Source organism: Oryza brachyantha, chromosome 2, assembly GCF_000231095.2.
Source record: "Oryza brachyantha chromosome 2, ObraRS2, whole genome shotgun sequence".
In the NCBI taxonomy this organism is placed as follows: domain Eukaryota; kingdom Viridiplantae; phylum Streptophyta; class Magnoliopsida; order Poales; family Poaceae; genus Oryza; species Oryza brachyantha.
Genome location: NC_023164.2, coordinates 16,090,415 through 16,105,017, shown reverse-complemented (window position 1 = coordinate 16,105,017; position 14,603 = coordinate 16,090,415). Strand labels below are relative to the sequence as shown.

The window sequence follows — 14,603 nt, the reverse complement described above, 5'->3', positions numbered from 1 at the left end:
TTGACTTTTAGGTCTACATTTGATATTTCGTCTTATTAAAAAAATTATATAATTATTAATTATTTTGTTATAATATGATTTATTATTATAGAAATTTTAAATATGCTTTATATTTTATATATTTAGACATAAGTTTTAAATAAGACGAACGGTCAAACGTAAATTTAAAAGTTGTCATATAAAAAAAAATAGAGGGAGTACTGCATCATTTCCACTGTGATGATTCGAACGAGAATCTAGGAGTTGGAGCCGTACGAAACATAGGGTTGAAAGCCCTGGTTGTCATGGTGTCATGTCCTCCTCCTAACAATAGGAGGAGGAGGAGGTGCTCTTAAGCACAGAGATTTAGAATTTACTTGAAGGCAGGTTAAAAACGGGTGGGAGGGCTCCTTTCGCGCGAAAAGAGGGAGCTCCCGCCATTCCCCACCATTAACCCCTCCTCCCGGGGAACAAAACAACCGCTGTTCTTCCCTACGCGCTCCCCGCCCGCCCGCCCGATCGATCCATCCGTCGATCTCATGCGGGATTCTTCGCGGGAGGTAACAATGATCTCCCTGCCCGCCCGATCCATCCACTGTTTGTTTCTTTCTGTCTTTCTTGGAAGTAATCTTTGATCCAACCCACGCTGTTGATGATGACCATGAACGAAATTAACGATCTCTGCCTCGATCGTTGGGTTGCTAATTGTTGGATCATTTTTGTTGTAGATCGTGGCGCGATGATCTGCTGATCACTGACCGCCGGCACCCAAATCGACCGACCGCGCATTGTGAGTCCGGCGGAGGAAGGAGATGTCTTGCTGCGGAGACGCGGAGGAGGACAGCTACGGGCCGCCGGCGAACCAGGCCGCTCCGCCGCCCAACTTCAATGCTCCCGGTGCGTCGCGCTCTTCCGTTTCCGGCGCCGGCGTTCCTGCCCGTGCCGATCGTTAGATGCGTACGGCCGGGGTCGTCGTGCTCTTGCTGATCGGTCTCGTGTTCGTCTTCTTCTTTGGCTGGCTGGCGGCGACGGGCGGCGCAGGGAACAGAGGCGGGCCAAGAGGTCCAGGCGCGCCGCGGCAGGGCGGGCCGCCCAAGCCGGTGAACATCGACGTGCCGGCGATACCTTTCGACGAGCTGAAGAAGATCACCAGCAACTTCAGCGACCGCGCGCTCATCGGCGAGGGCTCCTACGGCCGCGTCTACAACGGCACCCTCAGCGACGGCCGCGCCGCCGTCATCAAGAAGCTCGACCCCGGCGCCTCGCAGGAGACCGACTCCGAGTTCACCGCCCAGGTGCACCCTCCATCGATCAGCCCGCCCCCGCCCGCAGCCCAATTTCATCCTCCTTCCTCGCGAGATGATCGTGTTCCTGTCTCCTCCGCTGCCATAGATAGCCATGGTCTCCAAGCTCAAGAACGAGTACTTCCTGGAGCTGATGGGCTACTGCTTGGAGGACGGCAACCGCATGCTGGCTTACCAGTTTGCAACCATGGGTTCCCTACACAACATTCTGCATGGTAACTCCCCAACAGTAAAAGAGTTTCTTTTATTATCTTTGAAAAATATGTCGAGACACCATATTTTTTCAATGTAAAAGTTTAGTATCTTGAGGTACAATGGACCTTAAGACACAAGATTTTTACACTAAAATTTATGTTACCTCAAGATATTTTCTTTCAAAAAAAATGTTACATCAAGATACTTCTCAAGGATGATAAAAAAAACCTACGGCAAAAATACCGACAAAGTTGTGACATTGAGAATGATTTGCGGGTTTGGCTTGGCGTAGGCAAGAAGGGAGTGCAGGGTGCAGAACCCGGCCCGGTTCTAAACTGGGCGCAGCGGGTCAAGATAGCTTATGGGGCGGCGAGAGGGCTAGAGTACCTTCACGAGAAAGTTCAGCCATCGATCGTTCATCGAGATATTCGGTCCAGCAATGTTCTTATATTCGATGAGTTCAGCTCGAAGATCGCCGATTTTAACCTAACGAACCAGGGCACCGACACCGCTGCTCGGTTGCATTCAACTAGGGTGTTAGGAACATTTGGTTACCATGCTCCAGAGTAAGAAATAAAAATGATTTTTTTTCACATATCAGACTGCACATTGAGTTTTGCTTTTGCAGAATTTTCATGCTGATGGTTATTGTTTTGATTTCGGTGATATTCAGATATGCCATGACAGGGCAAATCAATCAAAAGAGTGACGTCTACAGCTTTGGTGTGATTCTTCTGGAGCTACTAACAGGAAGGAAACCAGTAGATCACACCATGCCAAAGGGGCAACAAAGTCTTGTTACTTGGGTAATGCATATTTTTAGTTTTTCCTTTTAAAAAAATACTTATATCATAATGCCTCCTATTTCAATGATTCAATCGTTTAGTCTCCGATAGCCTTACTTATGCCATGATCTTGTGAGATGTAGGCTACTCCAAGATTGAGCGAAGACAAAGTTAAGCAGTGCGTCGATCCAAAGCTCAACAGCGACTACCCTCCAAAGGCTGTTGCTAAGGTAGTTACTGTAGCAAATCCGACAAAACGTAATGCCTCCCTGAAAACAGAAGAAGTCAGTACCCCATCTGTTTATTCCTCTCTTTTTTTCTTCATGTTTTCAGTTAGCAGCAGTGGCAGCATTGTGCGTTCAGTACGAAGCCGACTTCCGGCCGAACATGACGATCGTCGTGAAGGCAATCCAGCCTCTCCTGAACACAAAACCAGCCGGGCCTGCAGAACCACCACCACCACAACAAAATGCCTGATCAAAAAAATTGTATGGGCAGTTGTTCTGCTCTAGGCAGAATGAAAAGGAGAAGAAGAAAAAAAAACACCACAGATTTACATGGTTTCGTGTGTTCTTTTGGTGGCATCACGCAGTGTGTAATGTTTGAGAAGCCGTGCAAACTTGGAGCATCAATCCGGCATGACTTTTTTCTTGTAAAAAAACACTGATCCATTTGGGTACCACAGGATAATTACGTACATATAGAGGGGGCGTTTTGCTAACTGGTGTAATGAATCAAAGCTATTGTTTGTGAGTTCACGTGTAATTTTAAGGTCCTTCAAAAGATTGCATAGAAACCAAGGATTGCAGGTTGCATTCCGAAGAACTTCCATGGCTGCCTTTTCTCTGATACTTCTTTTGTAGAACTCTGGAATGAAGAGTAGTCTGTTTTTTTGTGTCGGGACTACAAAACTGGGACTAAATACTATTCTCATATCAGGTTTTGGTCGCCACGGAGATAAATGGTGTACATTAGATACTTACATCCTTAAAAAAGTATATCTAGGTATTAAAATTTTGGTGCCTCAAGATATAAAGTACTTAAAAGTATTAAAATTAGAACTTTTTTACTATCCTTGAAAAAATATCTCAAGTTATCATATGTTTCCGTGTAAAAATTTAGTATTTTAAGGTAAGGTATTAAAATTTTACCTTAAAATAATTGGTACCTCAATATACTCAATATACTTATCAAGAATAGTTAAACATCCATCAAAATTAATATTAGAAATTTTGGTACCTCAATGTAATGTATAAACTATCTAGAGATATCAAAATTAACTTTAGAAATTATGGTACCAAACAGTAGGGTTTTTTACCATCCTTTAGAAGTACCTTAAAGTAAAAAAAATTAATGTAAAATTCTAAGAGGTACTATATTTTTATACTAAAAATATGATACCTCGAAGTACTTTTTAAGGACCGTAAAAAAACTCTCTTTCAGTATCTTTTCAAAAATTGATAAAATTGCTCATTTACGTAACATTTGCTCTAACGTAGGATGCTAGATGTATCTTTTTTGCACATTGCATGTTGAGAGGCACAAAATAATAAGACAAGGATAATTTTATCATTATTGAGAAAATAACTCTAGGGTCTCTAGGTACCGAAATTTATAAAAATTTTAGTAACTTGAAATACAAAGTAACTGGAGTACTAAATTTTATACTAAAAAAATATAATACCTCTCAATACTTTTTCAATGATGGAAATATTGCTCATAAGATAAATGGTTATGCCTAAACAAAAATTCATTTGATTTGACGCAGGAGAAACTATTAACTAGAGAAGTGTAGCATAATACCAGGTGAGCCTGGAATCATTACAAATTTATATGCAAGATTCACAACTTACAAGCTAATCAGTGCCTTGCATATATTACAAATCAGGCTTGCTCGACAGTGAGGCTCAGAATCACTGTTTGTTCAAGTACTTGATGGTGGCAATCTGACAAAGGCCTTCCATTAGTATCTGTCACTGCATGACTGTAATAAAAGAAGAGAAAACTAAAATCAATTAAATCAGCAATTTTAGTACAATATGCCACATTAGAATTGTTACTCCTAAGGATGGTTACTGCACAAGTGAAAGTCCTGTTTCTGATCTGACATTTAACATAGAGTGGCTAGTGCCATTATGTTTTAGTGGAAGAGGACTGAATCCAACATTTTCCTGTCACAACACAACTCACAAGCACTGAAAGTAACTCTATGAGGACGAGGTTTGAATCACATCACTGCCCACTGGTCAATATCTTATGACACCCAAAATCCAAAGGAAAATCTGGATATCACAGCCTTTTCCAAAATCCAGTTCGAATTTTAGGTTTTCAATTCAGATATGAAAAATATATAGTTTCAAATAGAAACCAACCAGTCATTTTCATATTACAAGTTGAATTGGCATTATCTAAATCACAGTTCTTATATTTATCCCAAGCAGATCTGTAGAACCACATCCGAGAAAACAGCATGACTAGTCTGAACTTTGAAACCTTTTAGGGTGTACTATCTAACATAATTCAATTCTGGCTTACGGTACAGGAGTAGAGAAAACAGTTACCATCAGCCCATCACGTTAGATGTTTGATCGGATGATGGAAGGGGTTTTCGGACACGAACGAAAAAACAAATTTCACGGCTAGCCTAGAAACCGCGAGACGAACCTTTTGAGCTTAATTAATCCATCATTAGCACATGTTGTTACTGTAGCATTTACAACTAATCATGGACTAATTAGGCTCAAAAGATTCGTTTCAAGATTTTTTCTGTAACTGTGCAATCAGTTTTTTGTTTCATCTATATTTAATGCTTTATTTAGGTGTCCAAAGATTTGATGTGATGTTTTTAGAAAAACTTTTTGGGAACTAAAAAGGCCTTAACACATCTATTCATTCATCTAGTTGATATGACGTGATGAAGAATATTAAAGCAACAAATTCCTGATCAAACAGCTCTAAATATGTAGCTTAAACTAGTATGATATAGCATGTAAACCATAAGCATGTAAGCACAAGAATGTGAAACATGAAACCATGTACAAGAATAAGGTAAAACATGTTAAGACAATTATTATGCAAAAATTCCAAGCAACTAGAAGACCTGGTGGGCTGTAAGTCTGTAATATAAGAGGTGGAGAAAAGGACTCACATGTTGTCAAGAAAGCAACATCAATTAAGATACCATTTAATGAACATCCAGTAAAATCTCCTCTACTACCGAAGATGCATAGAATATTAGTCTCAGCCCTCGATACTGATATTATCCCTTTATACGTATTTGCAGTTCAATCAAGCAATCTAATGGCTCCCTTATTTACCAATCTCTTCCTCATGACTCCTCTAGAACACAACTCATCCAGCAATTCACGTGCCTCCTTGATTAATCCCTCGTAAGCCAAACCTTCAATCAATATGGTGTACGTTGATTCATTCGGCATGCAGCCATTCCCTATCATGCAAACAAAAAGGTCGATAGCACCGTGTGTTTCACGCCTTTTGCAAAGTCCAAGAAGTATCGCATTGTACAGCACAGTGTTGGGCCGTATGCCCATATCTTGCACTTTACAAAATGCTCCAATTGCATCTTCAATTCTATCTTCTCTACAAAGACCAGAAGCTATTGTCGAGTATGTGATAATATCTGGCTGGAGCCCTTTGCTGACCATCTCATTAAGCAGCTCCAATGCTTCTTTTGTCTTCCCAGCCTTAGTAAGGCCATCGATGACTGTGTTATAACTAATCAAGACAGGAGTGCAGCCCTTATCCTTGAGTTGATGAAGCAATTCAATAGCAACATCAACCTCACCACTGCGGCAGAGTGCAGTAAGCAGAGTGTTGTATGAAACGATGTCTGGATAACAGCCTCTTGACACCATTAAATCTAAAAATGCCATCGCTTTATCCATCTTCTTTTGCTTGCAGAATGCGTGAAGAAGTGGGTTGTAACTCAGTGAATTAGGTGTGCATCCATACTTGGGGATCTGCTCAAGAACTTCCATCGCCGGCTCAACCAATCCTTTCCGGCATAAGAAACTGATGAGCATATTAAAAGTTACCACATTTGGAGGGCAGCCCTTCTGGCCCATCTCTGCCATGAGCACTTCAGCATCCTCCCATCGCTCCGCAGTACACAGGCCTTTCAACACAATGTTGTAGCTAACTGTGTTTGGATCACAGCCATACGACGGGAGGTTCTTCAAGAATTCCATGGCATCGTCAACCCGTCCTTCTTGGCAGATGCCATTCACAACGACATTATAGGTGACGATGTCTGGGGTGCAGCCCTTGGCGCGCATCTCGTCGAGAAGCTTCATGGCCTGCTTGTACCCGTTCCTCTTGCACGTGGCCTCGAGCAGGATGGTGTAGGTGACCACGTCCGGCACGCAGCGCCGGCGGAGCATATCGTCGAGCACCGCCAGGGCGTTCGCTGTCCGGCCGCGACCGCAGAGTCCGCGGATGAGCGTGTTGTATGTGTAGGCGTCGGGCTCCATGGGCATCTCCGCGACGAGCCGCCTCGCGGCGTCGAGCTGCCCGGCGCCGCAGTAGCCCGCTACCATGGAGTTGTACGCCATGACGTCGGGGTCGCACGCGGCCAGCACGCGGCGGGCCTCCGCGGTGCGCCCCGACGCGCAGAGCTTCTTGATGAGCGCGGCGCAGGTGCCCCCCTCGAGTCCCCGCGAGGACTCCACGAGCCGGAGCGCCTCGTCGAGCTCCCCCCGGCGGACGAGCGCGCGCAGGCGGTCCCCGGAGGAGGAGGAGGATGCCCGGTGGGACACGGCGTTGTTGGGGGCCGCCGCCGCCGCGGCGGAGGCGGAGCCCGCGATGCGGAGGCGCGGCCTGGGGGAGGAAGCGGGCCTGTGCGCGGGGAGGGACGGGTAGGGGTGGTACGAGGCGAAGGAGAGGAGGCTGGACATGGCGGGCGGCGGCGTCGGCGGCGAAGCTGCGGGCGCGGCCATCGGGCGACGACGACGATAAGGTGAGCCGTGTCGTGTCGAGCGATGCGGTGGCGTGTTTGTGCTAGACTGCGCGTGCGGCGTGCCGCGTGCTCGGTTGTTTCATGGGCCGGAGTATTTGCTTGGTTCATGGGCCTGTGCTCGCTTATTTCATGGGCCAGAATATTGTTTCCTAATGGGCCTGAGCTCGGTTTTATTATGGGCCGGAGCATTGTTTTCTTAATGGGCCTTGCTGATTGAAATATTTGGATTAGTGGGCTGGGCGAAAAATATGTGAATGATGCGAGGGTTCCGGCCATTCCAGCAAACTTAAGTTCTTAACAGAGGTGAGTTACTATCCTATCACTGGTGAAAATGATGCAATGTTTCTTTCTCTTTTTTTCACGGTCTTAAGATATGGTTTTGATTATGGTTTATACTAGAATTAGTTTGTGATATTTTAGAAGTATTTTTCAAAATAAGTCTACAAACGTCGACATTCCTATGTTCTCAAACCAAGTATTTTAAATGCTGTTATTAGTCAACAAGTTCAAAAGGTTTACCACAATCTTTGATACTTGTGGCTAGACAAACTAATAATAGAATTACAAGGGAATCCTCTAACTAACTAGATTCTAAAGAAATGCATTGCGACCAAAATAATCGTAAGGTCCTATTTGGTATACGAAGATTCTGATAAGTAGTCGGTGAGAAACTAGTTTCTATGAATTTAGAAAAGTTGGTTTTTCCATCTTATTGCATCATATTCTCGATTTTACAACCTTTTCTTTGGGAGAGATTTTGGTTTCTTAAGATTTTGTGAGAAGCTCTGACTAAAAGAATCTTCTGAAAATGGAATCTAAGAGTACAGAGGATTCATATAGGTTTATGTGGATGCTCCGTGACCCTGTCATCAACTCAAACAAGCAGTGACTTTTAAGTGACATGGATAATATATATACATGCTCGTTCTTTTTTTTTCTAATTAATACCGTTGACTTTTGGATATATATTCAACCATTCATCTTATATCGAGCGTCAGGCTACATGGCACTAGTTTTGCTCTTTACGTGGTTGGGGTGGCCCACCTCCCTCCCAAAGAGACACACCTAGATCCGAAATAGCTTGTCTCCTTATCAGCATAGGGTTGGGTCCCGCAAAACCCTCCAAAAGACCCTTCCCTTTTAGGCCTTGAGGTCCTAGGAGAGGAGAGATTGATATGCTCCCTAGCCGTTGATGGCTGATCCCTTCCAAGAGATGCTAATCTTGATCGTCATATGTCATGAGGTACTAATATAAGGATCCTTGTTTCTATAACACCAATAATTATACACTAAATATATATAGAAAGTTTATATGGAGAAAGTTTGTATGTAGGAAGTTGTGTTCATTTGGGTTAGCCGACGTGCTACGCTTTATGAAAAAACGATTTTTGGAAAAACTGTATTATCTCCGTTTCATATTATAAAACTTTCTGGTCTTAGTCTTGTATAGATTCATTTATATGCAAATAAATCTATATACATATATAAAACATATAAATCCAGACAATTCTAAAAACTGTTGTAATATGGAATGGGCGGAGGAAGTTTAACCGAACCAAATTGACCGGAGGGGAAAAAAAAAACTAACGCCCATCTCTGTCTAAATAGAAGGGAACGAAGGGATTACTAGTTACGGGGAAGCTATGCTATAAATTGTTGCTGTTTTAACGTCATAAGTTGAGCTGTTAGTCGTTGGATGTTGCAACCACCCAAAGGCCAGAGAGAGAGGAGGCCACATCTCCATCAGTCCAGCCACAGCCAGCCCGCCGCCATCGCCGTCAGCGACTTCCCAGCCGCACCGGGCAGCCAGCCAGCACACCGCCACCGCCGCTTCCGGCTTCCTTCCCCTCCCCACCCGCTCGTACACGGCACGGCAGGCACACCCCCGCACGGCGTCTCCATATCGATCGTCCTCCAGCCAGCGGCCAGGCCATGGCGCCGCGACCGCGTGCAGCAGTCGTCGCCGTCGCCGCTCTCCTCGTGCTCCTCGTGCTGGTGGTGCTTCTGCGGCCTTCGTGCTCCCTCCCCGCTGTCGTCTTCAGCGTCACCAGACGGCGGCTCGACGGCGGCGGCGGCTCCCGTCGTCCCTCGCCGTCCCCGGCGCCGGCGCCGGCGCCGTCCCCCACCACGAACGGTGGCGACCACCGAAGCCCCACGGGCGCGCCTCATCCGCGGGGTGGTAGAGGCTCGCGTGGTGGTGGTCCGGCGCCGCGGGGGAGGAAGAGGAAGCCGAGGCTCAACCTCGGCGAGAGGGTCGGGATCGCGCTCGCGGCCGTCGCGGCGGCAATGCAGGTGGCCCTGATCGGCGCGTGCCTGGGGCTGCTCGCGCGCCATCTCCGGCGCCGGCAGGGCAAGGCCCGCGAGGAGGAGGAGGCGGGGGCGCTGCCGTCATCCTCTTCCGCGCCACCGGCGTGAGCTGTGAGAGTTCGCCGCCGGCGCCGCGGCGCTACAAAAATGTACGACACTGCATATATACGTATTGGATTATTAAATGAAATTTTACGAAAATGTACGTATCGCTATGCTTCGTTAGTTACGGGATATCTTTGCTATTCTTATTGTTTGGACAACTGTAAATTTACCATAAATTTAAATCATCATTTCAAAACTATCTAAAAGTTGGGTTGTGTACAGCTTAGACGGGTTTAATATAATCCATTATAAAAAAAAACTACCAAAAAAAACTACCTAAAAGTTATAAAATATTTCTAAAACCATCGGTCGATGGTATTCTTGCAATATAGAAAAATTTTCTTTCAAAAAGGAATGAATTTCATTTTTCAAGTTTGGACTGCACCAAAATGGACAAAAGATACATTGAAATCCAAATACCCGTTAGTCATATTATAAATGATGATTTAAATTTTGATATGAATACATTCCCTTCGATTCTAACAAGGCAAAGGAGCATAAATGTCAAAATGTCAATTAATAATCTTATAAAAGAGCATTAAAGTAAAAAAAAAATGGGAGAGTTTTATGCTGACGTGGACTTCCAAGTCATCCACCGGTTCAGGCGAACGAAGCCTCCGACGTGGCAAACACGGTCCACCTCGTATCCGGCCCCACCCGTCAGTGAAACATTGCATCATACTGTTCAGTAGTACCCACCAGGCCACGACATCCTCCTCTGTCTCGAGTCTCGACGGCGACGACGACGCGGATAGCGACCAACGGCGGCGGCGCCCCCGCCTCCTCACCGGCGGCGAACAAGGCCAACCTCCTCGACCCCTACTCCATCAAGCACCTCCTCGACGACACCGTCTCCGAGGTGCGGGCGGCAGCAACGCTAGACCCTAACCCCCTCCGAGATCCTCCCGATTTGAGATTTGATGAGGGCTCTTAGCCATTTCTGATGAATGCTGTGGTGTATTGCGGCAGGCCGTGAATAGCAAGGGCTACGCCGAGGACACGCGGCTGAGCAGCCGGAAGCTGGCGGTCGGCGCGGCGGTGGTCGCCGTCGCGCTCCTCGCGCAGTTCTACCCCGGGAGGTTCCCCGAGAACAGGGGCGTCCTCCTCGTCTGCATCGCGCTGTACGCGGCGCTCAACGTGGTGCTGCAGATCGTTAGCTACACCAAGGAGAAGAACGCCATCCTCTTCGCGTATCCTCCTGAGGTGAGACAGTCGCATCCCAGAGTTTGTAATAACTAAGTAGCATATCACGCATGCGCCGTAATAAAATTTTATTAAAAAATATCATTAGCATGTTATTAAAGTATGGTAAATAAAAATAGTTTGATATAGATCAGCTATTTTTTAAAAGAAAATATAAAGGAGTTAGTGGTGAGATAGGTTGAAGATTATCATCCACCACCACTGCTGCTCATTCTGCATACGTGTTTGTCCCTTGAACGTGCTGCTACAATCCACAAAATGTTTTCATAATTATACTTGAATTTAAATCCTAGTGTTTATTTACAGTTTACAAAAGTTTGTTCTTTATATTGTTGTTGCAACTGCTCTGCATCAACTTCATTTTCCAGATTTTGGCTTTGATTAGCAGTTTTTCTCCTGTTATTACTTTGACAAGCTAGTTTTACTGTATTGGTGAACGTTGAGTTGTGAACTGCTTTTTGTTTTTTTTTTTTTGGTGGAACTAGTTATATTCCCAATGCACATCTGTAAATTTTGGTATTCTACACTTGCCTTTAATATAAGAGCAGAGCATCAACATTGTCCAGGGGACTAGCTATCCTACATTCCTACTCCGGGTCCTTCAATAGAAGCAAGTTTTAACCTTTGAGCTAAAAAAAATTAGTATCTCTGTAAGTTGCTGTCATGTGGGGACCGGTTGCATAATAAATTTGTTTTGTAAATGTGATTTCGGGGAAATTTCGACGTACTTATTATTCAGGCTGAATAGCTGTAGCAATTTAATATAGTTAAATTTTTACTTTATTTGGTTGATAGGATCATTTCTGGTAGCCTATTACATCATGTGAAGTGTGAATGTGACATCAATTATTTACTTGTGAGAAGTAAATGTGTAACTTTGATAATTGTAATTGATGCTGTGAACACATTCTTTTTTTTCCTTGTGTTTTGTTCAATTCTAAAAACGTGTTCCCTGCTGTACTTTTGTTACAGGGTTTATTTAATAGCACTGGACTTGTTTTATCTTCAAAATTACCAAGATTGTCAGACTTGTATACCCTCACAATAGCAAGTGCAGATCCACAGTATAAATCTTCAACTGATCGAGTGCATTTCACTAAGAGTGTCACAAAATGGTAACAGTTCTTGTATATTTTATGTTCTGATGACAATGTAAATTATTTATGTCGGCTGAAATGTATTATAATCTTATGCATTTATTCTGCAGTCACTATTGACAACAATTGAGTTGAAAGGACACGTCTGAATTTTATTGTAGTTTCAGGGTTCAAACATTACAATTTAATGCTTTGCTGCTTGTAAAATCTTATGTTTGCTTAATAGTGTTATGATGTCAGTATAAACAGGCCTGCACCTCTATATATAGTTTGATACAAGCTAATGAATTAGTGAGTCTAAATTTTGCAAAATTGGTCCATGCTCCACTTACCTTATGCCAAACCAAGAAATGTTTGCTTGATGAATGCAATTTCCATGGGAATTTCATCTGTCAGCTAACTTTTTATCTATTTAGTACTTGTTGGTAGCACTATTCGCTGTTTCTTCTGAATGCCTGCAGTTCTGTTTCCACTGCTTTTAACCCTTTTTTTTGGTCCAGGTTCACCAAAGATGGGGTTCTTGTGGAAGGTTTGTTCTGGAAGGATGTTGAGAAACTGATTGATGACTACAACAGGAGCAAATGAAAGGATAGCATACTTATCAATGTCATGAAGCAACCGTTCGCTTACTACATCTGTTAGTTCTTGCATATGCATAGCAAAAATCTCTTTCTGAAATCAATGTTTAACTGAATTTTGTTATACAATTTTGTGACGTGTCCTGGTATTAACTGATGATATGATGTGTCAATTCCAGATCGTGTTTCTGATGAGAATCGGCTCACTGTTCTAATTTCTGAACGCTCTTAATCTACTACTAACAGTTCCAACAGCTGCATCACAGTTGTTGGTGCACCAGAATTATATGAACAGCTTTGTTGTGTAGCTCTTCAACAACAATGAAGTAGTTAGTTTAACTGCTTGAGTATATTCTGTAAATCCTTGTATGCATGTTTCAACGATCGAAGTGATGGGAAATGCTCGAGATGACAATGCTAGTGTTGGGTCTGTAAGATGCCTACTTGGGTCTTAACTTCCTCATGCTTTTAAAGTTATAAGAGTATAGTCCTGAAAAATAAATTTATGACCGTAAGGTTTCACAAAAACTCACCATTGACTAAATTGTAAATTGTTCGACATTGGAATGACGGTCACTGGGAGATGAGTTTTGGTGATGAGCTTTTTTATCATTCTTAAAAAACAGTACCTTAAGCTACTATATTTTTTAGTGTAAAAATTTAGTACTTCGAGGTACCAAAATTTTACACTAAAATTTTTGGTACCTTAAGATACTTCTCAAGAATGATAAAAAAAACCCTTTGATGACAATTGGAAAATCTAGACTAACCTGCTCCCTAGAGATGGCGAAATTTTGGTTATGGTTAGTTTCTATGAAATACAATACAAGTAATAATAAGTCGATAGCTAAGAAACATGGGTACTGGGGTACTGTGCCACTCTGGACCAAAGTTAGGACTTATCTGCAATTGTTTGAATGCCATGCTAGATTTCTAATAAAAAGGAAAAGCATCTATTCATCAATTGATTGATTTGGCCTTTCTTTGAAACTTTATGTACATTTTTATTGCACAATTGCTTGCAAAAGTTCTAACCATGTCTTTATCAAATGGCTGCTAAATATGTTTTGGAAGAGATTTGCTTCAGTCCAACAAAAAACAATAAAAAGTACCTTGCGGTACCAAATCTTTTCTGATCGTTGGATCTAATAGTGCACATACTACTCAGCTAGATTTAATGGTGAGAAACAATTTGACACCTTGAGATACTGCTAACTTGATATACTTTTTGTTGGACCGAAGCAAATCTTGTTTTGGAATGCAATAGAAAAAAGGCCTTCTACAGATCCACCCCTTCCTTCTCATGGGGATGTTCTTGTGATGAGATTTGCTTTGGTCCAACAAAAAGTATCTCGAGGTATCGGTACCTCAGGTTAATAAATCATTTCTCACCATTGGATAGCTGAGCAGGATGGACATTGTTAGATCCAATGATTAAAAATAATTTGGTACCGTGAGGTATCGGTAACTTGAGATACTTTTTGTTCCACTGGAGCAAATCTCTCTTGTGGTTATGCAATGTTGTCATCGTCAAATTCATGTGGCTAGGGAAACATTTTGTGTAATATCAGTGGTAGGAGATCACAGGGAACCAATGAACTTTGTCAAATATTTCTGGCATGTAAGGTGGTTGTTGTGATCTTAGTGGAAAGTTAACTTCTTATCTTAGAAAGTTTGGTTGATAGACACTACACCAAAACTGAACCTTTTGGAAGAGGCAAAACCAGGGGGGAAGAACATCTGGATCCTAAATTGGATAGCATGAGCACACCCTGACAAAAGTGTTTTTCCTTCTCATCAAAAACCATGTTCTATTCCTGACAGAAATGGGTTTTCTTTTTCATCAGAAAACCATTTTATATTTGTGTTGATGATGAACTTTGCCCTTGTTTCAGCTACTAGAAGCTAGAGCCTTGCATATGGACAATTTAACAAGAGTGGCACCAAGAATGAATGGATAGGGGTGTCAATTTATGGCTCTTGGGACGAGCCAAACCTGATGAGCAAGCTAGCTGCTCCTGCACCTAATCTAACGAGACACCTTTCCAGTCTCTCTTTCCATCTGCTTGCTTTCT

General features: G+C 43.1%; 3 protein-coding genes across 3 annotated transcripts; 2 read left to right on the top strand and 1 right to left on the bottom strand.

Annotated features, from left to right (window-relative positions):
• The first annotated feature begins 440 nt into the window (after window positions 1–440).
• LOC102704953 (probable protein kinase At2g41970) lies at window positions 441–3,088 on the top strand. Its single transcript, XM_006648695.3, has 8 exons — window positions 441–539; window positions 708–876; window positions 1,021–1,274; window positions 1,372–1,498; window positions 1,771–2,044; window positions 2,152–2,284; window positions 2,407–2,493; window positions 2,597–3,088. Exons 2-8 carry the CDS (start codon window positions 792–794, stop codon window positions 2,738–2,740), a joined length of 1,104 nt encoding a protein of 367 aa, XP_006648758.2. The 5' UTR covers window positions 441–539; window positions 708–791; the 3' UTR covers window positions 2,741–3,088.
• Window positions 3,089–3,952: 864 nt separating this feature from the next.
• LOC102699566 (pentatricopeptide repeat-containing protein At1g09900-like) lies at window positions 3,953–7,271 on the bottom strand. Its single transcript, XM_006647335.3, has 2 exons — window positions 5,412–7,271; window positions 3,953–4,247 (listed from the first exon to the last, which is right to left on the bottom strand). The coding sequence occupies exon 1, from the start codon at window positions 7,216–7,218 to the stop codon at window positions 5,548–5,550; it is 1,671 nt and encodes a 556-aa protein (XP_006647398.2). The 5' UTR covers window positions 7,219–7,271; the 3' UTR covers window positions 3,953–4,247; window positions 5,412–5,547.
• A 1,899-nt stretch (window positions 7,272–9,170) lies between these two features.
• LOC102704678 lies at window positions 9,171–12,705 on the top strand. Its single transcript, XM_040520623.1, has 5 exons — window positions 9,171–9,649; window positions 10,317–10,509; window positions 10,620–10,853; window positions 11,826–11,968; window positions 12,451–12,705. The coding sequence occupies exons 1-5, from the start codon at window positions 9,171–9,173 to the stop codon at window positions 12,533–12,535; spliced, it is 1,134 nt and encodes a 377-aa protein (XP_040376557.1). The 3' UTR covers window positions 12,536–12,705.
• The last annotated feature ends 1,898 nt before the right edge of the window (window positions 12,706–14,603 follow it).